Raw genomic sequence first — 24,511 nt, 5'->3', positions numbered from 1 at the left:
AACCTCGATTCGATCGGATCCGCCCGCTCAGTCCGTTCTAGCGGTTCTCGCACTCGCGGGTCTCAGCGTCCACATCGAGGAGAGGGCGCAACGCAACGGGTTCCAACAACTCGAAAGTATATTAGCGAAAGAGAAATGGAGAGAGAGAGAGAGCGAGAGCACACACACCCCTAACACCCACGGACAGATGCACACACCCCAGCGGAAAAAGAGAGACACACTCCGAAGCACGGACAGACAAGAGACTGGCCGGGAAGGGGAGGAAGGAAGGAAAACTTTGAGACCGAGCGAATCCAACTTTTTCAAGAGGCTAGTTGTCGGCAAGATGCCGTCAAAACAAGACGGGGTCAGTTGACTGTCTATTGGTAGCAAACAGCTACACAGTTGTTACTTGGGCCGTAAAACATACACCTAGGCTAAGACTTACTAAAACGATTGTGAATAGTTCAGTGTGTATTCATACGAGATAAATTTGAAAGAAGCGATTGCGTGATGACTATTGTCTCGGAAATGTGCCACACGTGTTAGTGCACCCCGATATATGGACAATTGCAACCCGATGCTGTTGTTGGTTTTGCTCGCAGTCTTAGGCCAAGGTAGGATAACTTTCCTCTGCAATCATCGGATTTAGTTTTCTCCATTGGGAGAGGTGGGATAGACCTGACATGTATTGGAAATCGCGTCAAAGAGGGGTCATTTGTCATTGGAGAACGTGATTAGATAAACCTTTTTGCCGCTTTCCACTTACGACAACGAAATGGAGAAACGCTTTGGCTCAACATCCTGTGCCCGTGGCACACAAATTCGGGGACTTTTGAGTATTCGTGGGACTTAAGGCCACTCTTTTGTAACAGACAGGGGTCCTAGTCCAACATGTCTTCAATATCCGATAAGCTCAGCCAGATTTCTCGCTTTACCATTTCTTCAATACTTTTCCCGGATTGCTGAACAAAATCCGATAAAAGCTAGCACTGTTTCAAGCTCTTCAGATAGCTCCAAAAAAGGGGCCTTAGCTCTGTTCCATCTGCATAGATAAGTTCACGTTGCAAAACACTCTGTTAAAAGATAGTTTCCCGATGCATGCATTAAACCTAGAATCAACTTTTCCGCAGCAAATGATTAAACAATTGCGCTTCAAATGCATGCACTCAAATTACCAAAGGTAATCCTGGATTGCGCACGGTTGAGTCTGGTCATGATGTCATTTTAGAAGAAAGAATTGTCACATCCACCCAGTGGTTATGATGGTTTCAAACATCCAATGCACTCATCTCAATATCTCACGAGATTAGGGACAGCCTTTGGCGAATGGAAGCTCCTGCTTTCCAGCAGTTCCAATGTAAGGAATGTCGAAGGCGGCACAAGTTGGTTTTCTTTGCCCTCAAGAAGATTTGCTCCAAGATTCATTCCACTTTGGGTGGGGAGCTTGGAATGGAGACGTACATGTAGTGTATTTAGTGGTGCAGTATATCCAATACGTCGTCGCAATTGGTCGCATTCATTCTCCGAAGGTCGGGAACACGCCCTAGAATATGGAGGCAGTGGTGGAATGGTGGCGACCGACGAGCAGGTTGGCCCTTTTGGTCTTCTCTCTCTCTCTCTCTCTCTCTCTCTCTCCCTCTCCCTCTCCCTCTCCCTCTCTGGGGGTTAATACTGTAGGTGAAAATTCAAGTGGGCCTCTCTTTCTTCGGACTTGAATCTTGAAAACATGATGAAAGACACCCATGTGCTTTCAGATCTTTAAGAAAAAGCGGGTGGGAAGCATTAACTTCAGACTTTCAGTCGGCATTTAGCAAAACTGTCAGAGAAAAAACAACCTCGAGTTCGTGATGTATTGCTGCTCATGTAAATGAATATTCAAATTAGACTGGTCTGATGAAATTTGAGGACAAAAAGTTCGGAACGGTTCAGAATCAAGTATTGAACATAAACCTCACCGACTTTCTTGATCCAGATCTATTGAATAGAGCCAATTTCGGACTTTTGCATGCAAGGAAATTTAAAGGGAAAATTTGACCTTTTCTAGTAGGGCTATTTATAGAAGTTGCGAAAAGGCCACCGCTTGTGGATCTAACACTTGTTTCAGCCAGTGAGTTTGGGCACATTTTTCCTTGAAGAATGTCTGCTTGAAATTGGAACAGGGTTCTTTGTGGTTAGAAGGCTTGAAAGGTCTCAAAGGGTCGTGGCCATTCCAAAAGACGCAAAGGAGAGCGTGTGGCTTTACCAATAAGAGCCTTTGAAGCAATATCTACGTCAATGGTAGTCTTAGGATTGCAGAGAAGGAGCAGAGGGACACCGCCGTTAGAGCAGCCAAGTCCCAACGACCTCGATAGGGCCGACCAATCGTCATCTCAATGTTTGGTATTCACGACATGCCTTCAAATGAGACGAACTCGAGCCTCCGAAAAGGAGGACTTGTAGTTGAACAAAGAACGATCTCAGAATACTGAAAGCCACCCAGGATCCCGAAAGCCTCAAAACGAAGAATACAGAGCGAGTTGATCAATACTCATCAAGGGAAGGAACATGAAATCCACACATATTGGGAATAATACTGGTCTTTACCTGTATTAATTTCTTGCTTCTAAGATGGCTCGAACTGAACTGTGATATATGTACATTTCAAAATGAGCCACCACAGACAAAATGAGGATGAGTTAACCATGTAAAAGGTTCAGGGATAGAGTTTCAAATGTCAGATCCGGACATTGGGAAAGCAGATGAAACTTCGTTAATTTTGGAAACGAATATCCCAGTTCTGGATGGTCATTCGAGCCAAGTCCTTTCACTCGGTCGGATACTGCAGTCGACACTGGACACGCAAATGGGATCGATCGCCTTCAAACACATTAAAAGGGACCAGTGCAGACTACTGGCAAAGTTTTCTAGCATGCAAAAGTCAAAAGAAGACGAGTTTCGAGCTGAATGAATGCCCTGCAATCGTTGTGCGGTGGATCAGACGCAGACCTAAGGATACTTGCTAAATTCGGCAACTATTTTTGTCGCAAACGTTGACGCTCGTACCAATAGAATAAATCTTACTTAGATATCCCCTTGCAAATATGTACCACTTCATCCTAGCCAAAGGTGGCTTGTGAACAGGTGAATGTTCTGAAAAGATATTTGTTCCTGCCCAATCGATAAGGGATTGAGAACAAATGCTCATAACTCGCCTTTGTTGAGTGTGTGCTACGACGAACTCTAATACTACGTAAACCATCTTGTCGGGTTTCCTTTCACTCTGCCGACCCAATGCTCGATTATGCTGGCTGCTTCAACCATTCTCTTTCTTCGGTTCATCTTGATCCCCTTTTGTCGTTGAGCTTGGCAAGGATGTCCGAGGAAATCTTCATCCTCCTCTAATCTCAGTCTTTGGTTTCCACAACAACCAGCAGAAGGGCAACCCGAAGCCAATACTGTCTCGCTCTATAAAGGCGCTACGATCGTAATAGCAAAAATGGATCTCGCCAACAGTACCATCATCAATGTTCTGATTATCATTGGGTTCGGTTCAGTGTCCCTCTTACTTAGTCATGGGGTCAATATTGAACAGCCATGCCCTTCATGGCAAGAGAATAACGTCATGTCATAGTACCCAGTGATCATCCTACATACATCTGCACTCCCAGCCTTTGAAGTTCTTCATTCACTCCATCCAACGAGCACACTGGATCAGCATCCATTGCATCGCAACAAAAGTGCTACAAATTCCAACCGTGTTGACATTTTGTCGGACAGTCTTATTTTTCACGACGAGATCACCCTGAGACAAGCGAAAAGTCTCTGACGATAATGAACTCTGGCGTATTGAACGAACGTCAGAGCTACCACAAGTACTGTACGTAGATAGAGGATTGAATGTAGGGAGCCGATAGCATTGAGCGGTGGTTCATCCCGTCAGCCAGTGCAGTCCCTCCGTCCGTCCGTTAGTGAGTGAGTGAGTGAGTAAGTGAGCGAGTGAGTAAGTGTTGGTGCTTAGGGCAACTTCGGAGAGCTAAGGGTCGAATGGTCGTCAGTCCCAGACCTTGTCCGACCCCCCGTGGTTTGCCAAACACAAAAACATGACTGGCTCATTGCTCCGTTCTGTTCAGACTGATGCGTATAGTTCTACGCGATACATCCTACTGGAGAGGAGTGTAAGCGCAGAATCATAGTCTGGAGATGATCGAGTTCGTTCGGAGAGAAATTGTTGGCAAGATTTTTGCTCGGATGACATAATATCCAGAGTTTGCCTGAGCTTGAGTGTTTGGATTCGATTATGGAGTCTGCATTTTCAATTTTGGGAGGACCATTCTGTGCCAGCTGTGCCCGTCTTAGTCTTAGCTACGTAGATACGAGATGTAGAGCTCATTTGGCGGAAATCTCGGCGCACCAATCGGATACAAGTGGCTTGAGTCAGGAAGCTGTGGAAGGCAAATCTGGATTGTTGTCAATCCACTCGCTGAAATGACATTATTTCGCCCAATTTCATTGCACTAACTAACCCATGAAGGCTCCATTAGAAACAGTCCACTTTTGGCAATCTCCACCGTTTCATCTCTGTCAAGCATCCCACATGCTCTGACTAACCATGCGAACGACGTCCGTCGTCTTTGAGTGGCCAGTCCAACCATTTGAAATGAGATGGCTACAAATGGTTTCATGGTCATTGACTGACTGGCTGACGGACTCGATGGATAGATGGATTGAGAAATTGCTCCTCTCAACCCTAATCCCGAGGTGCACACAAGTATGGTACTGACCAACAAGGGATTTGGGACGAGGAGACACTCGTGGACGGTGTGACAAAGGTAACTCTAGCACTACTCTAGATTGAGGTAGGATCCATCAGAAGCGGTCCGTTCTCGGACATTGATCCATCCACGTATTTGGAATGTTCCTTTAACGTTGACGGTATCGCCGCTGATTGCTTTTGAGTTTGATGGAGTTGCCCACGCTAAATAATAGCCATCAAAGCTTATGGAGCTTGCCAATTTCCCAGCCGATTTGACAACTCTCTTTTTCTGCCTCTGTCGCTCTCTCTCTTTCTTTGCATTATTTAAGTGTTGCATTTTTCGACGGGACAAATGGTTCAACTTGTCTTGCATCGCATCTATCCTCAATGCATGGCCAAGTGGTACATAATGGACCGCTCAAAGGACGGAGACTTGTCTTGACAAAGACTCCGAGAATTCGTTTCCCATTACAGTGCTCTTAACGATATAGATAAGGTAGAACGAACCTAATTGACAATTAAATTAAACCAAGACACACCGACCGTGCTCGTTCCTGAGGAGCCCTTCAGGTTCTTCTGGATTCCGTGAAGAAGGGGTCGTTCATTCAAGGGTTTCAAGTTGGTCGAAAATGAGTTGATTCAAGTCTTCGAAGCACATTAAAAATACCTTTGAGAGGAAAAAGGCGATTCCTGTTCTCTCTCGACTGCTCTTTTGAAGTCAAAAGAGTCTATTCAAAGCGGCTTCGGTCGTCGTAGCAGCATAGCAGGCAAGTATTCAAAAGTCTCAAATCTTTAGATTGCTCTTGGCTGTCTCCTATTCTTTGAATGCCTTTTGAATTCGACCGTCGGTCGTTGCTGGCCAGGGCTCTTTCGTGTCGGGGTCGAACACCACGATGAAGATGAGGTACATCATCAAACAGTCAGAAATGCTTGGAGCTTAGGAGTCGACCAGTGAACTACCGTACGTACTGTACTTCCATCCAATGGCGAGCAATGTAACACCAACTACAAAGATCCTCTTCAACCAGACCAACTACCAGCCTCAATGTTGCCATGAGTCAGAGCGACCCTGGCTTTTCTGTTTTGTTCGTTCCTACGTACCTACAATGTAAACTACGGACAATATACTACTACGTACGGGTCGAGCCTCGAGCTCAATATCTTGCCCACTTCAAGTCAGGCAGACAGTTGAGAAGAAGTGAAGCCAATGATACTCTTTCGCCTCAATTAAGATGGAATGTTTTCCAGATTTTTCAAACAACTCTATTAGGATCAGCCATGGAGCAGACTGTCGGATGGGCGCTGGAGATCATCGTGAGGATCATGTTGAAGAGGATGATTGTAGAACTAATGCCATGCACACTCCATCCATCCCAGCTTAGCGAGCATTGGCTCTTGAACCCCAAATGACCGAGAATGAATCTCAGCAGCGACCAAATCAATTAGACGCGCCTCTATCTATTTCAGCTAATGCATTTCCACCAATGTCTGATGCTCATCATCTAATGTTTATCAAAGCCAAGTTCGAGTATACATATATACGTTGTCGTCTCATGGCCATTATTGCCCATTGTTTTCCAGCCACTTGGTTACATCTCGAGTGCGTACAAGCCGTATTACTCAAGCATTGAAACCAATATATGGTAGTATTAAAAGATGGAGATATCTTGGATAAATCGTCTGATGTCATTCCAAAGAGACTCATTTCCTCGCTCGTACGCAGTAGAACAAATGGGTTTCGAACGAAACGTATTTGGGCGGAGATTGAGGATGACGACGCCGACGACATGTAAAGAGGGCATAAATTGGTTGAAAGACTTTGATTGATGTTGGCGAGTGTCCGTGAGATTTCTTTCGTCTCTTCATTAGCGTCTCTGATGTTTTTTTCCGGGGCATTAAAGGCTTTGCGATAATAACGCCCACCATCCCTAGCACACAAAAACCATGATGTGGGTAATAGTGTCATTTGAAAATCCTTGGAGGCTCATGCTTGAAATCAAATATTGTCCGGAGAGAGATGTAGAAACATGTGTCACGATTGCCAGAAACTGCAGCACTTCTGTCTCTCGTTCGTTCTAATCTAATTACAAACCCCATCTTCTTCGAACGACGTCGCCACTGGGTGACTTCCTCGAAAGAAAAAAAACCGTCTCAAGTCATGCCGTGATAATAATACCTGTGCCATTTGAGCTGATTCCTGCCGTAAAAAGTGCCCATATCTTCGTCCCTATTGTCCGTTCCATTAGCTAAGAAGGCAGTGCCAAGTTTTTATGGGCAGAATTTCGGCCAACACCAGCCCTTCATCCTGTCGGAGGTGAGAGCAAGACGACTTTGAGACCTCCCAAGATGTCGGAGGAGACCTCTCTGTTGGTCTTCAGCGTTCTGCCGTACTGTGCCTCATCCTATGAGTGCTGAAATAATGATAGGGTGATTTTTGAGTCTGACGTGAAATTTCACAGAAACCGGCTATCCCGCCAATCATTCCAACTTTTGACTTGGGAATACCAACCTTGGGACAAATTGAGTTCGACAGTACTCAATCCCCATCCCTTTGTCATTGACCATACAGTTCTGAGCTTTCCCAGATTGGCAAAGTTTTCCGATTTGAAACAAAATCTTCCGAGGCCCCAAAACATGTATGGATAGGCTGAACAATTTTTCATGCCGCCTGAAACTTTATGATTGATGAAAATAAGTTTGGAGGAGAAGAAAATCTTGCGACCTACGTACGTACAACGAGAATGGAGATGAGAAAGAAGAAACGAAGGAGGGACGAGCGGTGAGCAGGCAGGCCAGGAAGCCTTCACATGATCCCGGGGATGGAAACGCTCTTTGTTAGTGTGAGACCCTCTGGGAAATCTGGAAAGAACTTTCTCCTTTTTCGGAGTACTTTCCAAGTTTGCTTGATTGAGCATACCCCATTAAGAGACCTAACTACGACTCTCACCATCACCATTACTATTATTTTTATTTTCATCATCATCATCATCATCATAATCATTCCCGTCATCGTCGTCGTTTGTACCAGAAATAATACAGAAACATCTACAACTCTGGCTGCCATGTCCCTTGAGAGCTATTTTATGTGCGTACGTACGTTGGCATACCAATCATTACATGCCCTGTTATATGCTCGCATTAGACCGTCTTTTTACCCTACGTTCACAGCAGCGCTGACCAGGCGCAAGGTCGTCAAAAGCTGGTTCATATGAAATAGGTCTTCAATCAAGCTGTGTAATTCGTGCGGACATGGAAAATGGAAAGGTTCCTGAACGAACACGGAAAACCTAATGTGATCGTCGTGGTCATCTCCTAAAGAAGATGAGGGTCAGAGAGAAACGAGAAAAGGGTGTGGGGGGGATTTAAAAAAAGTTATTGAATGTGGCCGACTGAGATGAGTTGGATTGGTTTAAATGGTTTTGAATCTTTGGTTTGGTGTAGCGTCGAATAAATTGCTTGGCAAATTTGAACTCTCCCGATTATGTTCCCCCCAAATGCAACAGCGCTCAAACGGGATGGAGAATGGTAGATTTATCCTATACACGCTCATTGCTCATACATCAACATTCAGATTCATTCATTGACGGGCGGGCTACAACTCTTTGGTGGTTGGGAGGGAAGAAATTACCATATATTTAAATTCTCAAACAAGATCAGTCGACTCCCCAAAAAATAGCTGTGCTATGTTCCCTGAATATGCATTACAATAGTAAAAAAACATATTCTATTCTTCGTACTCACTTTGAAGGCCTTGGCGTGTAAGAAAATTTTGTGTGTAGCTTGGCATTCCATTCGTAATGCGAAAACCGCCATAGAGTTTTGTATGGCATTCGAAACCTGATACTTTCGAACAAACGGTGGTTGTTGCTTCTCTCCAAATATTGAACCAGCTTCAGCATTCTCAGTCTCGCAAACGGTGTTCAGTCCAAATCGTCTCCTCCCTAAACTAATTACTACAAGAGCACGTTTCTTTCGTTTTCAGGCGGCCCTCTCACCCTAGTCTCGGGATTAGATGTCCATTTCGATGACCCCGCGGCGGGGTTCTTTCTGCGCGAACGGCATCATGCCTATAGCCCGCCCACTTCAATTCAACAGGGGGCGGGTCCCACCACCTCAATCGTTTTGGGTATGGGAGGTGGAAGATCATCGAAGAGCTCTCATAAGATGAAAACATTTAAAGAAGTCATTCACTCGGAGAGGTGAGTGTACCGCTAATGCAATCTCTTCAATAGAACGCGGTTGATATCATGGGTCTCATTTGTCTTCAGGTTCACGATGATTGGTAAGAGTGAGCCAACCACAATTCGAGCTGAATACGGACCTTTTCAAACGAGCCAGACCTTGCCTGCCCAATTCGTGCTACCTGATCCCATTGAGATGTACTCCATATCCCCCAAAGAGACCAAGAGACCTGCTACCAGTAATCTGATAACCGACTTCAAGCCTCATCCTTTAGATTTGAGTGCCCATTTCGTGACTCAAGAGGTACAGTTTTCAGGGGGGTTTTAAGCGGAACCGGGGAGGCTTCTCTTCTACGCTCTTCATTATCTAAGTCCGTCCTCGCTCCTTCTTTTTCATTAGGTGCCAAAGGATCGCCCCACTTTGAGAGTCTTGTTCCATTTGGGCCACTATCTGGGACTGTTCGGGCAGAAACTTTGCATTCATCTCACCGTGGTCAGCAGCAGTCAACCAGAGGCCAAACTTTTCTCACAGTGCTCTCCTAGTCGGAAAGGTGGCACGTGTGTAGCCGAAGCTCACCTTCCCATGTCTTGGTGGCCGCCAGATATGCAACTTCTACCCGGTGAATCCCGAGTCAAGTTACCTAAGGTCTCAGCTCGAGTCAGTTACGCTGTGTTTGAGGCTCAAGGCCAAAGGTGTAAGGAAACCGGCGTTGATCCAACCAAACGAGGTAACCACCCAACTCTCTTTGAATCAGGCTCAGTTATTGCAGGTCGATACACTCGAGACATAGCACAGTATTGCGTGACAGAAATCATTAAAACATACAATTACATGCTTGCATGTTGATAATCCCACCAGCCTCTTTGATTGCTCTGTGTATCTTTATGTTGACACAGAAACCGTGTTTGGGACGGCAAGAAAGAGAAAAGCTACTATGGAGGTAGTACTCGTAGACATTTCCCATTGGCAAAGTGCATATATTGCTTTATTCGGTGAGAGACGGTGTGGCATTGCATTTGAGTTTAGGCATTTTTTTAAAGATACTCGATACTTTCTTTGTCAAGAATGTGGTCAAAGCACATTTCATAGGCAAGCAGCGGTGCTGAAATGATAATGACACCATATTTTGGACCACTCCAAATATCCAAAGATCCACGACCTTATGGACTGCATTTAACATTGGGATTCCCTTGCTGATCTAATTGAGGTCCGGTCTCTTCCCCCAGCCAATTAGGAATATCCGAAAGGGTCAACATGGGTAGTAAGTAAGGAGAGGAGGAGAGGGGAGGATTGTCCAAACTTTCGAGGTCCATCTTCATTAATACCTTGGTTTAACAAGAAGATAGATGAGGGTCTTAAAGTTTCCAGGCAGCGCCTCTTAGATCCATTCACCCTTTCCTGTTTGGGAATCAGGCTTCTGAGAGTTCTCTACATATGCTTTTCCAAGAAGCACACTAAAGTAGTATATGGCCAGAATAGGAAATGAACAGTATTTGCTACTCATTCTGCTCAGAGAAGCCCTGAAGAGGTATGGTAGGCAGACAAACTACGGCTCTGCCGACGGATCTACCACATGCTACACGGGTATAGGACCCTTTTTTGCTCTTGAACAACAAGCAACTTGGAATTGTGGAGGGGAAAATTGGAAGGAAATAAACGAGAGAGCATTTATTTGAGGAAGGGAAAATATTGTAGCCCATAAATGTGGCCAAGAACCGTGGTATGTTAGTTCAAGGAAACTTGAAAAATAGAATGGGAGAAAGGACCCCATGAGTGATATAGAGCTCGACCGACTGCAGCTGAGCAAGGGGAGCCTTTGATACATGGGCTCAAACAGAGCGGAAGGAGAGTATTTCTTTTGGAACGTGAAATATCGTCCATGATGCGTACTTGTTTTGTTTATTCAAAAAAGTTGGCCATGCATAAATACAGACCTCTATTAGGAGCATCCAGTTACAATCATTACTACTCGGGGGTCTTTGCATTTCTTCGCTGAAAGTGTCTGTCAGTCACAAACGTTCGCTCTGAGCTACTCTCATTCATTTATGTATGTAGTACGTGCAGAAGTATTCAGTAATCTTTGAGCCATCAAGGCCAAACTACGTTTCGATTGACTCAAGAGACTCAGCATTGACGTTCGCTAGATGAGCGACATCGAAACAGCATCGAAAGACACGCTTAGTAAGTGTTGTTGTAATTGCCTGCTCCAATGCCGGATCTCAGGCAAAGTCATTGACTTTGAACAAGATCGAAACTCAAAAATGCACACGTCACTGAAATAAAACATGGTCTCGTATGGTACAACGTGGAACCGACAAGAAATGACTTGTTGGATCCATTTAATCTGCTTTGTTTCAAAGTTTACCAAGTGACTGATTTTAGGGACGATATTGTTGAGTAATTCCAGTCTTTCCAATCTGTAAACTCAACTTGGAAAAAGAACAAAGGCAATCACTTCAACTCGTGCATTTTTTCTCCACTTAAGGCGACAACAGTTACGAGGTGAATGTCATTCCCAATACTCTCTTGGGATCTGTTCCACTCACACCTGCGACCCATGGCTATCGTCAAGTGGGTCATGATGAGGTACTGCACATGCTTATCCCAGATGTTCCAATCTATCCAGCATCTCGATTGGTGGTCCCGCTTTACCTCAACGACTTTGTGGTGACATCCAGTGGCAACCAAAGCGACGACGGGTTGTTCACCGAGGACAGCCTCACTTCCCACTTGGAGTCTATTTCCATTAGGTAATCCCATATCATCATTTCTTATCAAAGCAGTAGGCCACCATTGAGTCAACCTAAGCTTCTCAGGCTTCCGGGCTTGCCTGGCCTTAATCAAGATTCTTAATCAATTGCTTGAAGGCCAACCGCTCTGTCGACCCGGAAAGACTGAACGGAAGAACAATGGCCTCTTTGCGCTCGATTTTTGTGAAGTGCCTTGATTTGGGAAACCTGGGATGTGCGCGAGATCGCACTTTCACAACCCTAGTTTTTTCTGTCTTAGAATGTTTTCCTAGAAAGGGGCTACCTTTCATTTCCAATCCTACCTTTCGAAGAGGGAAAGCCTGGCCATAACTTACAATACGTAGAGAGGCCATTCGAGTCAAGTGCAGATCCTTACTTTGCACACAAAAAAGCAGCGTCCGTACAACGGAGAACATAAAGGCTAAAAAATGGAGCAATGAACCTCAGTTGTCACAACATACTCAAAATACTTTAACAATACAAATCTATTCTTTCGTGCCACGAATTAAATTGTCGAAAAGCTCCCGAGTATGGCCCACAGAAAACTGATTGACCTCTCAGCATTCTAATCGATCAAAAGCAAGCAAGGTGATCTGTAATGCAATGAGGAAATAGAAAATGAATAATTAAACTCAGCCTAAAAACGAATGGCGAGCTAAGCCAAACTGGCCAAATATGTATGTGCCTTCCCCCCTCACACCACAAATACGTGTGATTGACTTTTGGACATCCATCAGGAGGGCGAGAGACACCACTCATCATCCTTTTTTAGCCTCGTCCCTCTGATTCACACCTCCTGAGGCTATGGTCAAATACTATCTAATGATGTGTTTTTTGCTCTCCTAAGCCCACTCTTCCGTTTTCCATTTCTCATGCCAAGAGCGGCTGGAACCGAGCCCATAAAGTGCGCATCTGTACAGTACATACTGCAGTACCACATTTTACTCGACCATGAAGTGTTCAACGTGAACGTGAAGGCTTGGCCCTTTTCACCCCTTTTTCGAAATGGTCCATTTTTCAGACTTCGCGCACGATCTGGTATTAAACTAGTGGGTTTGGAACCAGGCTGCTGTGCGGACCTCGATTCCCCCCGGTCTTTGTACAACAACAACGACAACAACAACGACAACTTCTACTATCAACAACAACACCATCAAAATCAGAAGGAGCAACAGCAATGGACGACCTCGCTCGAAATGAACTCCCGGGGAACTTCCGCTTCGCTTCGAATTTTCCCAGTCAGTCAGGGGATCTCATCGGCCTCAACTAGCGAGGGAGAAAAACATAACAAAGACCACCACCACCACAACAACGGAGAAAGCCAAACTTCAAAAGAGCAAAGCCAAATGGACGACGACGACGACGTCAACGAAGACGTCGACGAGGATGAGCTTCCCTCGGCCTCCAACGAGCCCAAGAGGACGTTGAGGCCACAACAGAAGCCACTCAAGCACCCAACAACACGGTAAGTCCCACAGACGGACGGACGGTCGGACGGCCTTTCCAAAGGCTATCGTCTAAGCTCTACTGGCAAGGCACGACGAGGACAAGAAGGCAAAAGGGAGGGGAAGTCTAGCTCACGAAAGACCTGCAAGAGTTATGGTCGAGCGTTATTCTAAATTTCCACTGCAGTGTCAGATTCGTCTACGATCCTCGTTTTGAAAGGCTTCTCTCCCATTTGGAAAAAGATTCAATGCGGCTTGAGTCGGCTTAAACCCTCGAATATGGATGCGTTTTTTGCTTAAAAGTCATTTAGCAGAGTGGTTCGTGCTAGAAAAGATGTTCTTTCACAGGGCCTAAAAATGGTCCTCTTGGCTTGGAGGTGCTTGGGATTTCATTCATTCAGTGCCCAATTTCTTTTTCTTTCGGGGCAAGATGGAGCCATCTCTTTTCACTTTGAAGCAAAGACTGGGTCAGAAGATCAATTGCCCGCCCGACCGGAACGGCACTGTTCGTTACGAATGAGACACAAATTCGGGATATCCCTCAATTTCTTCGTCAAAATATTGAAAATTCCCTTTCCGGCATTCAAGCACTCGCAACTCTTGAAGTTTCTGCATTTTCTTTGAACCCCCTCAATCGGTTTTGAGATTCAGAAATCGAGTTCATTTGTCAGCCCAATGAAGGAAGGCAGCCGATTCAGGTCAATGAAATACGTTTCGTAGCTCTTGAAGTGAGCGGGTGAAAGATACTTGAAATTGAGAATGCCCAACCCCATGCTATCCGAGATTCAGGTGGGGACGTACAATGTTCGGACCCAGAGTATGAATACGATCGCACTTTCGGGAGAATAATGAGATGACAAGCCGTAGGTCTTTTTGTGCCCTAAATCATCTATCACATGTTTCGCCACTGTAAGTGGTACATGCTTTACTTTGCTTAAAACACACGTGCATGAAGACGTCCCAAGACTCATTTGGAACCATTTCCTTCATCAACAGTGTCCATTCAGGCTCGCATTCATTGTGCCAACCAGAATTGAGCATACTTTGGGCAACTAAATATGATTCACGCGAAAACACAAATAGGTGGTTGGTCAGAGTTTGGAACAACTGCAAGTGTTCCTACATCTTTAAAAGGAACCATTACGTTTAGGGTCTAATGGGCCTTTTTGATTCATTCCACACAATTAGCTCTTTGTGGTGGCCGTATGGAAAACGTACTTGTGTCCGTCCGTTCCTTGTGAAAGGCGCGATAAACATCAATATCGGTCCATCAAGAACAATTGGAGCATGACGCTTGTCTCACATGACGCTACTACAAACATCTTGATCGTCCATTCAATAGCATCCGTGCTTTCATCTTAGTCGGCTTCATTAGGAACTCACTCTTCATCCAGTAACATGTAGCTCAGAGGCTCAGAAGGTTGGCTGGCTCATGATGGTACAGGAGCACTAATAAAACAATGCAGGTTCAATTGAGACGCATGGTATTGGCTTAGTAGGCCCTCAGGAACAATAATTCATGCCATTTTCACGGAACCAGATCTTTTTGTGCATAGGGTGACCATTTCAAGGCCATTAAATTCAAAGTTGATGGCCGAGTTATGAGCCCTGCTCTTCCCTTCGCCAGCCTCCACAGGGTCCTTCATGCTAATGGGCTTAAACCCCTCGACCTTAAGATTTTTCCCAAGTCGTTGTCAATCTGAGGAGCGGACAAGTTTTTTCAAGCCAGATTAGGGAGAGGGAAATCATTTTCCTCCTTTCAGCCAAGCACGAGGCTTGGACTCATTTTCAGGAAGAAAGACGACAAAAAGACATCTCATTTGCATAACAGACAAAGGACGAAGAAAAGTCTGACGACGAGATGAGGGTTGCTAATCACATGGAACAAAGGATGCGAAAGATTTCTTTTCCTTGCTCAGGTTTACCTTAATAGTGAGGTATTCAATAGCGTTAATCAAGACTCGTCCCTGAGCTGCAAAGCACAGTGTTGACCAAACGGTCGCCCAAGCTAGTCCTTCAAGGAAGGCCAATTGGCAGGGGGAAAAGCCATTCAAAATGAGAAGCACTAGCCCTGTCTCAATGATATAACATTGCCACAATACTCGACAAACGAGCTGGCAAGGAAGCCACAGAGGAAACGTTACGGGGATTGCCTGCCTATCCATGTCTAGTTGGATGGCCCATTCGGGCAGTAGCAATAAAAGAACAACGAACTAAGGCAAAGAACCTCGTCCTTTTAGGAACACCCCTCTCTTTTATTGGATCTTTTCGGTGGATGGGAAAGATTATGATTCTTGGAGCAAAGGAAAGATCTCCTGGCAAGTCACTTACAAGCGACGAGCGAATTCCTCTTGGAGCGAAACGAACCGAAGCATTGCCATGGATCAATACCGCATTCGAGCTCGGATTGATATTCTCAAGGATGACGTTCAAGCGGTCACACCCATTCTTAAGGTAGGTTCTGACTTATGAGCCACCACCACAAAAGTGGCTCTTATTTTCAAGGGACAAGGAAGGTCGTCAAGACGGCATCTCCTTAAATGAGGGCAAGAAATGGAATGGAATGAATGTATGAGGACGAAGGCATCTAGGGCATGCCACAACAAACAACCCTAACTCTCATCTTTGTTTACCACATTTGCCGTTGAGACGCAAAAGGCTGTCACCAAGTTTTGAGAATCTGCAATTGTGCGTTTTGGACCGCCATTTCAGTGTTTTGGGACTTTCGAGTTTTTACAAGATTGTATGTGCATAAGGATAATTAATTGATGTTTTCTCACTGATGACGTAGGAAACGATGTACGTTCATACTGCACCTAATTGGGGGCAAGGAAAATTGAAGTGCGAAATTCATGTTTAACCTCATCGGTTTCTTTCAGCAATCGGAGCTAATGAACTTGGCCGTATTGACTGGTCGTCAAGTCTCACGGCCTTTGAAGGTTCTCATGGTGAGCCGCGGTGGTCAGATCGCTGATGTCACACTTCACAGTTCCTGCTCATCAAAGGATGACTCGGTCCTGAAGGTGAGAGCTGACTAGTGCTTAGTATGTACAATTTACGTAATAGAGTACCTTCAATGTACATGCATTGGAAACGGAACAAACAGGGAACACCCAAAAGAATCAGTCGTAAGAATGTCTTAAGAGGAGTCAAGGTGTTGAATCAATGACCTTCGTCACGGACTAAGCCTCGTGCATGTACTCTTTGAAGGCCAGCTAAGGGCCACCAAAACACAATGCTAGCTGTGACACTTGGCATATATCTTGAACATTTTGTAAGTCCTGTCGACGGTAGATTTTGGGTGAACACTCATTGTTGAGGTGTCGAATGAGATTTACCCGAAACTCGGCTTTTCTTCATGGATCTGGAAGGTCCGATGTGTAGCTAGAGTGAATTGAGAGTTAATATTTGCGGGGTTTAGGGAATATTTACGACGATGGAAATGAAACGGTTTTTTATTTGCCTTTCTCTTATAACTGCAACAGAATGGATAGGTACACGCACATGTACAGTTGTTTAGGAAAAATATCGTTAGTGCCATACGCGTCAACTCAAAGTAAGTTAGCTCAGAAGAAGTCTTCAAAAATCCCGCGCCTTGTCAACTACTCTTAAACTAAAGAATGTAAAAGAGGCTTCATGGTGAGAAGATGTTCAAAATGGGGCATTTAATCAATGAGCAATGGCTCCAATTCTCACATATTAAACTATAGGCAAATTGGAAGGTCAACTATTTAGGAGTCCGTGGTTAAGAATTGAGGAATTTTTTACACTTTTTGGCAGTCTACTTTGGAAACAACTTATCACTTGATTTTCAATATTTGGACAATCCATACACTACACGTACTAGCTTCAGCTTTAAACCGTCTCTCGAGAAAGGTGCATGAATAATTTCTCTCTAGGCTCAGGGTTGATGGGAATGAATGAATAAATGAAATAATTGAAATTCCTCTCCGTTCCGAGCCTCCTAAATCTAATGCCTATGTGTTTTAGGTCACCTCCTCGTGCACTTCTGTCTACGTTGATGGATCCGAAAAGCGTGGAGCTATTGCAGCGGCCATTCGGGTTAAATATGGTTCGTTGACTGGGCAAGCCTTTCTTACTCTTTGGATGGCGGAATGGCCTCTGAAAGTTGAGGTCGACGACGCTCGACTCTCTCTCATACGGGACTGGCGAGTGGCCAGATCGCAAGATTATAAGGGTGTTGCTGCTCAAGATGATGATGATGGTGGTGATGACCACGATGACGGAGATTATGAGGAGGCCTTGCCTTCCGGCACGAAAGGGTATGTGTCCAGCTTTGGTGACCGTGGAAAATGTCCTTTGCCAAAGAAAATAACGATGATTAAACGGATGGATGAGTGTAGTCGAACGAACGAACGGATGGATGGATGGATGGATGAATGAATGTGTGGATGAATGGAAAGAGAGAGGGAGAGAAGGATTGAGGATCGATGGTTCTGTTGAAGGTTATTTTTCAACAATGCCTTTCTTTTTAGAACCTCCCGAAGGAGACGAGAGACCCTTCAAGCATTGAGCAAGATTTTCGGTCTGAAGAATAATCATACCTCGAAAACGCAAGGGCCGAGCCAATGCGGCCATCGCTTCCAACAAACAAAGTTCCGGGTCTTTGCAAATTTTGTGGCCGAAGATTCTGATTCTGGCAGGAAAGACTACTTTCCATCTCGGAGTGTGGAATTGGATGTGACAGATGTTTTAGGACAAAGTGCACTGCGAGTGGAGAATCCATCTATTTTGGAGCTCAGAGGAAATAACTTGGAGGGCCGCAAAGCCGGCAGGACCGAGCTTCAAGTCATTTCCCCCATCACTGGGGACGTCCTGGGCACCAAAGAGATCCGAGTCTCGAAAAATAAGGAATCGATCGTCGGCATGAACGTGAACGTCTTGACTGGACTTCAACTCAACGTTCTGTCGGAAAAAGGAGGAAAGAAAGGAATCTACACGGCTCGCACCACTTTCAGCAAGGCCTTAACGTCCCAATATCAGGTAAAACTATCAGTCCTTTTTTTTATTGGCTCCGTTGCTTTTCTCTCTAAGAGGCTTAACTATTACTTCTCCTTCAACGTAGGAGGGATTGTTGGATATTGAGCTCACTTTCTCGGACAACACGGTCCTCAATCTGAAAGATGTGGACCCGGGGAACTACTACCTAAACGTCAAGTCACTGGATCAAAAAGTCATTGCCTTTGCGCCCACCCATGGTTCACGTCATCCGAGAGTGATTGCCATTGGCTCCGGTCAAGGAGAACTGTTGCGAGTATTTCTGGAATTGGCTGATAGCTGCATTCAAAAGTCAATGGTCCCACTGGCCACCACCAAAGTGGATGTCAATGTCATGCTCAAAGAGAAAAAGCCTTTCTTTGGGACCGGCGTTCGGCACGATTTTGGATCGGCTCAAGCGGTCAACATGGGCGACCTTGGAGATTCCTTATTGAGTAACATTGCTCTAAGAGATGATCAGAACTACTTCAAGCCAGCCATGAGCAGTAGCAGCACGGCCAGGCTTCGTCCCACTAGCAAACGAAGCGACGTGGGCAACCGATTAACACCACTCGAAGTTGGGATGTTCGTTTTGGTGGCGGTGTTTTGCGCAGCCATGGCCATGTTCGTGGCCTCGTGTTTTGTCTACGCCTCTCGTTATCGAACGAGAGAATACCCACTGCAAAGAAAATCACAATCCATTCAAAATGCGCATGACTGGGTGTGGCTGGGGAAAACCAGCCTGGGCAAATCCACAACCAATAGCTCTTCGACCACCAACCAAGTCACGACCCGACGGACCACGAACTTGACATTGGGAACGCAGGAAAACAGGAAATCACAAAGACTATCCTATGTGGGGTCGGAAATCAATATCATACCCAATCCTCAGACCGATGAGTACGAAGCTGAAGTGAGCAACCCCAACTCGCCGGATGACACACCCACTCAGATGTTGCTCCCGCTCAAGGGCATGGGCTCAAATGGTGAGGAGATCTATCCCGAATTACCGCGAAGATCCAGTCAAGATCATAACGGGGCCCGAAAGAAAGTCGCTCGAGAGCCGAGTCACCCCGTAAAACCAATACTCCCACCCAAAAAATGCCTGTCAGGCCACCTGGAGGCTCCCGAGAGAGGAGGCCTGCCCAGGCGGAGTACCAGAAATCCGCCAGAATACAGCAAACCAAACAAGCGAAGGCCACTTCCCCACCAAGCGAACCCCAAGGCAGCCTCTCCCAAAGTCGACTCCTCGACCTACACCAAAAAAGACTCCTATCCACAGATTGACGATCCAATCATGCCCGTGGGCTATCCACTTTTCATCAGTACAGGCCTAGGAGCGGCCAGTGCCATCAGTTGCGATTCATTTGCCGAATCCGACATGGACCTCGGGCACTCAAGGTCTCATCCCAGTAGTCTACTCTCTCCTTTGGAACTTCCAGATCCGACCACTGCATTGTTGTCCACCTCTCTGCGTCAATCTCCAGCCAGTGCATTACCACCTTTATGCGAAAGCAAGGATTTTATCACCACATCCCCCATGGACACTCTGCCTCGACAACGAGATTTCGGCCGAATGACTCCGTCAGAGAGCGAGCTCAGCCTCTCAGACGCTGATGATGCGGATGAGACAGTTGAGGGCATCCCGCAAAATCCTGATCTAGATAGGCCTAGCCCTCCTCGACATGGAGGAGGGGCCCGCTTGTTTGAAAATCCCTTTGATCTCACGGATGAAGAGAGTGCACCCATCTTGCCCGAGAAGCTGAGCCCTAACCACGTGTTTGAGTCGAAAATCCAGGACTTTGACAAGGAGAATTGGTCACAGTCACCCACGAAAATTGATTCGTCGACTTTCGTGCGTCAAAAGTCTAGCTCTCCGGTGGGCTTGCCATTCGAAGAGCCTTTGAGGGCTAGGCATAGTCTAGAGACCGAAGAATTTGAACCACGTGCAGCGCTTGATTTCGAAGAGGAATCGGTTAACATGGAACTCGACTACGGTGAAATGATGGCATATTTCGAAAGCTTGAAAGAATCGAATGCTTAAACTTTACAACCTCTTTTGGATCAATGTTACTCCAAGTTTTCATTTTAGAGCTCTGGCTTGAACTCTTGAAACTAGCTTCTCTATTTGTTTTGTAGCCCTTTCTTTCCTCACCTTTGGAATGCGGATCTCTCGCAATCAAATCCTCTTTGAATCTCCTCATTTGTCAGACGCCCCATTTCAAAGCCTTCATATCTTTTACGTCAAGATCTTTGGTGCGAATCGAAAATTTGGTTAGAGGCAAATAATGATCAAACGAGTCAGTCAGTGTTACCAATGAATTGAAGTCTCTAGTCTATTGATCGGAAAAAGCAGCACCCTGTAGGAGTAGTACCACACTAGGAGACTTGATCACATTACTGGCTCCTTGACGGGAAAGGCCTGGTTCTACATACACCGAAGTGAGTGTGAATCAACTGTTACAACATTCTTGTTCCATTCCTGTTCCCTTGATACGATCCCATTCTATATATTACCACATTATCAAACAGGTAACTTATTTGCAGTTGAAGTGTTAAAGATATATACATGATAATAAAAGCTTGTTCCTAGAACCTAGGCAAGAAGTTGACTATTATTGAAGTATTGACAAACGAAATGTTTACTTTATGATCAAAACAAAGCTTGCTTCGAATATTTCAAAAATGTGCCATTATTGGAAAAAATGTGGAATTGGACAAAAGTAATTGAATCGCCTCTGAAGGATTTAGACTTGATTTGCTTCCATTGCATACTCGTACAGTATCCTTGGGAGATTCAGCCCCTAACTGATACATGTGGGTGCAATTTTATTAGGTAAATTAGAATAAGTAACAATTAGGACATAATTAGGTAATTTCAATTACATTTCCATGTAATTGTGTTTAATTACATGTCAAGTCAATTGATTTGTAATAAATCACAATCAGAAACCAATTGACATAGGTGGGGCGGATATTGCACGAGAAATATGATTTTGAACATAAATAATTCAAATGAATGAGAATGTCTGATCGCTTTCATTTTCTTGAAAATGGCATAATTAACTTTCAACTATGCTTTGAAGATTTTTAAAGATGCTTTTTGATATTAACAAATCAACAATAACTAAGTTTTATCAAAAAAGCCGATGACTTGTCAAAAAAAACATAGCGCTTAAAACACTTCATTGGACATGTCTGATTTTTTTTGTCAAAATTAGCCGTCAAATAACCTGACGACACGTTGGCGATACCCCGTTAACATAAAAGAGACATTTTTGATGTCACACACACATAAAAATGCTATATTAGCTTTAAAGATATATATTCAGCCACTTAAAACACAGAAGAAATAAAGAATACGGAAACAAATTTCTAAATACCTCCCACAAACATTGCATTATTGTTTGGTTAAAAAAAAATACGGCATTGCATTTTAGTTTTCCCACTTGTTCGATGTATCGATGTGTTCGATGATACTTTTGGGGCATTCGGGGAATAAAATCACGGACTCTCTGTCCAGCATCAAAAACCTGTTTTTGTTCGAAAGTGAGACATCTGGAAGGAAGAGCGCACCCAACAAATATGTACAGTAAAATACATGCAAGTGCAAGAAGGCCGATTACCTTGGACTTCATATACAACCAAAGTGAACCTTATTGAAGTTGTGTTGAATTGGTGGAATCACTATGAGGCGAATAGGAATTGTCGGTTATGGTCATTTAGGTATTTCTTATCAAGTGCGGCTTAATTTCATAAATCAATTAGTACTTGGTTGAATGTCGAAGTCTTGACTTGACTTGTTGAGAGCCTTTTGGCCTTTTGTGCGACAACCAAGACGAAAGTCTTGCAGTCCAATTCGTCCGTGTTAATCTCATTTCTACATACTCGGCAGGCCAATATCTCACCCAAGCCATTCAAGAGAGTAACGACTTGGAACTGGCTTTTGTCTGGAATAGAACCATGGACCTATTGACCCAAGAGGCCAAGATACCATCGGATCTTGTCATGAGGGACTTGAGACAAGCTTCGGAATACAAACCAGATCTGATAGTAGAAGTCTCCCATCCAAGTGTGACATTTAAGGTTTGGATTGAAATAAGCTACAGCATCATCTCCCAGGGCGTCAAACCGGGTTGAACGTGTTTGATATCTTTTAAGCATGGCGAATACTTTCTGCAAGTATGCGATTTCATGATTGGATCTCCAACAGCTTTAGCTGATCCAGCTTTGGAAGCCAAATTAAAGGCTAAGGCTCTGGAGCATGGTCATGGTCTGTATGTTCCAAGTGGTGCTCTTTGGGGTGGAGAAGATATCCGGAAAATGGCGGACCGCGGCACTTTGAAAGTTCGTGACAAATAACGATTAACGTCTGCTTTGGGCGTGGTATTGTCCATGTGATTATCAGGCCGTTGTTATTTCACTCGTATTCTTTAGGGCTTATGCGTGACTATGAGAAAGCATCCAACTAGTTTCAAGATCGACGGGCAACTTCGGGCACTCAATGAACAAGCCAAGGATGCCTCAGTCACTTTATACCATGGCCCAGTGCGGGCATTGTGCCCCTTGGCTCCTAACAACGTGAACACAATGGCTGCCGCTGCAATCGCCGCGCACAACCTTGGGTTTGACGGAGTTCAGGGACGACTGATATCCGATCCAAGGTTGAATATTATCCTATTGAAGAGTGTTTCACCGCCATTCACCTCCTTGACTCGTTTCAGTTTATCCGATTGGCATGTCGTGGAAGTGAGTGTGGAAGGTCCGGAAATGCATGGACAACGTTTTAAGGTGGACACCATTCGGCGCAATCCAGCCGCCATTGGGGCCGTGAGCGGTTCAGCTACGTATGCTTCGTTTTTCTCCTCCACTCTTTTGGCTCATGGCAAAGGGGCAGGTGTGTTTCTTTGCTAGCCGGGTGTGACAAGATGAAGACGAACGAGGACTCCAACTTATCAAGTATCGCCACTCATTTGAACATTAACAGATACTAAACGCAATTTCATTAATGACTGTCGATGACAAAATTAATTTGCTTTAAGTTACATGCGGAGATTATACGAGTTAGTTAAGAGAAATAGTTTGCACCTTTAAATTTCATTGTTCTGCTCTTGTCCTTATCACAAGTAATTTGGGGCATGTTTATGAATCTTGTTTTGAAATATAGTTATCATATTTTGCTTGTGTTGTACCTCAACAGTACAATCATTTGGGAAATGTTAGTAGGGTTTTGAGCACTGCCTTCCTTACCGCTATTTCCCAGGAGTTCAAGACAAAAAACTTATTCATTTTATTTCACTATCTACATTCATCAGTTATCAGAAGAGTCAGACCAAATCTTTCATATATTTTGGGATTTTGGGGCCCCAAAAAATATTCTTGTCCATTTTCATTTTTTTTAACCTTTTTCCTTTTCTTGCAACGAAACGTAACAAAGGAAAAAATGACTTCTGAGAACAAGGATTTCATTCAGTTGTGGATCAAAAAGGACACAAATCTAATCGTTAAGTGAGCAAAGTGCCCTATGCAATAGCACTAGGCTCTCGAAAAGAATCAATTGTATACTGTACCATAACAGCGGAATCACTTAAAAAGTGTCCTATTGTCAAGCATTGCAATAAAGAAGATTTAATTTCTTGTCAATAATATGAAGAAACTCAAGAGATCACTCAGTATATGCAATTGTTTTCCTTGAATTTGGCAACAGAAAAAGGCAATAAACAGGACTACCAATGACCATGGTAGCAACGTTTTTGCAATTCATCGCCTTTTCTAGTTCATTCCAAAGATTTTCTCCATTTTTTTCGCCTTTTTCGCATTTGCTAATTTTTTCTGTACAATTTCACTTTCGTATTCTTTCAACTTTTTTGCCTATTTTCCAACTTTTTCTCATTTTTTCCCAACTAACAAAAAAGATCGGCCACTTTTTTTGTTCAAGTTCTACTAATCAGGAGCCAGCATGGACGTGGCAAGAATCTGCTTCTTAGGGATAGCAGGTTCAATCACTGGTGCTTGAAGATATTATTCTGCAATATTCCTTTTCATTTATGTGTTGCTTGATATGGAAGGCATTTGTTAGATTGTTTGTGCAAATTTGTTAGATTGTTTATGCAAATTTGCTGTCAATAAAGACGATATTTATCTGCAAGTTTTGGCCGGCCCTAGTTTTTATGCTAGGAAAAATAAACGTGACAGAAACAACAAACCGAGACGTTTATGGTTAACATAAAATCAACATATTTGGGTTGTTTAAGCAACATAAAAATGACATATTTGGGCCAAAAATCCAACATATTTTGTCGGAGCTTGGTTATCAGTTATAACATGATGGATCAACGAATTATAGTTGGTGGATTTGTCCAACCCTTGAATGCACAGGGTGGGTCAGATAAATTGTCACAAAATTGAAATACATATAAATT

At 44.2% G+C, this 24,511-nt stretch overlaps 2 protein-coding genes across 2 annotated transcripts; both read left to right on the top strand.

Moving 5' to 3' along the window:
* The first annotated feature begins 420 nt into the window (after positions 1-420).
* LOC131886253 (uncharacterized) lies at positions 421-20,688 on the top strand. Its single transcript, XM_059234523.1, has 11 exons — positions 421-596; positions 8,697-8,913; positions 8,983-9,199; positions 9,296-9,623; positions 11,382-11,646; positions 12,668-13,111; positions 15,332-15,545; positions 15,971-16,114; positions 17,082-17,374; positions 17,588-18,095; positions 18,178-20,688. Exons 1-11 carry the CDS (start codon positions 542-544, stop codon positions 20,131-20,133), a joined length of 4,641 nt encoding a protein of 1,546 aa, XP_059090506.1. The 5' UTR covers positions 421-541; the 3' UTR covers positions 20,134-20,688.
* A 953-nt stretch (positions 20,689-21,641) lies between these two features.
* On the top strand, positions 21,642-23,280 carry LOC131886261 (aspartate dehydrogenase domain-containing protein-like). Its single transcript, XM_059234540.1, has 5 exons — positions 21,642-21,815; positions 21,985-22,175; positions 22,251-22,436; positions 22,527-22,753; positions 22,814-23,280. The coding sequence occupies exons 1-5, from the start codon at positions 21,779-21,781 to the stop codon at positions 23,001-23,003; spliced, it is 831 nt and encodes a 276-aa protein (XP_059090523.1). The 5' UTR covers positions 21,642-21,778; the 3' UTR covers positions 23,004-23,280.
* Positions 23,281-24,511: the final 1,231 nt, after the last annotated feature.

This window comes from Tigriopus californicus, chromosome 9 (genome assembly GCF_007210705.1).
Source record: "Tigriopus californicus strain San Diego chromosome 9, Tcal_SD_v2.1, whole genome shotgun sequence".
Taxonomy (NCBI): Eukaryota; Metazoa; Arthropoda; class Copepoda; order Harpacticoida; family Harpacticidae; genus Tigriopus; species Tigriopus californicus.
The sequence above is the reverse complement of the archived record's forward strand: the minus strand, read 5'-3'. Positions and strand labels throughout refer to the sequence as shown.

Excerpts from the sequence above, each read along its gene's own strand:
- LOC131886253 (XM_059234523.1), top strand. The coding sequence starts at position 542 with ATGGACAATTGCAACCCGATGCTGTTGTTGGTTTTGCTCGCAGTCTTA. Across the intron at positions 11,647-12,667 it reads TTGGAGTCTATTTCCATTAG|ACTTCGCGCACGATCTGGTA; the intron begins GTAATCCCATAT and ends TCCATTTTTCAG. Across the intron at positions 16,115-17,081 it reads AGGATGACTCGGTCCTGAAG|GTCACCTCCTCGTGCACTTC; the intron begins GTGAGAGCTGAC and ends TATGTGTTTTAG.
- LOC131886261 (XM_059234540.1), top strand. The coding sequence starts at position 21,779 with ATGAGGCGAATAGGAATTGTCGGTTATGGTCATTTAG. Across the intron at positions 21,816-21,984 it reads TGTCGGTTATGGTCATTTAG|GCCAATATCTCACCCAAGCC; the intron begins GTATTTCTTATC and ends CATACTCGGCAG. Across the intron at positions 22,754-22,813 it reads CGACTGATATCCGATCCAAG|TTTATCCGATTGGCATGTCG; the intron begins GTTGAATATTAT and ends GACTCGTTTCAG.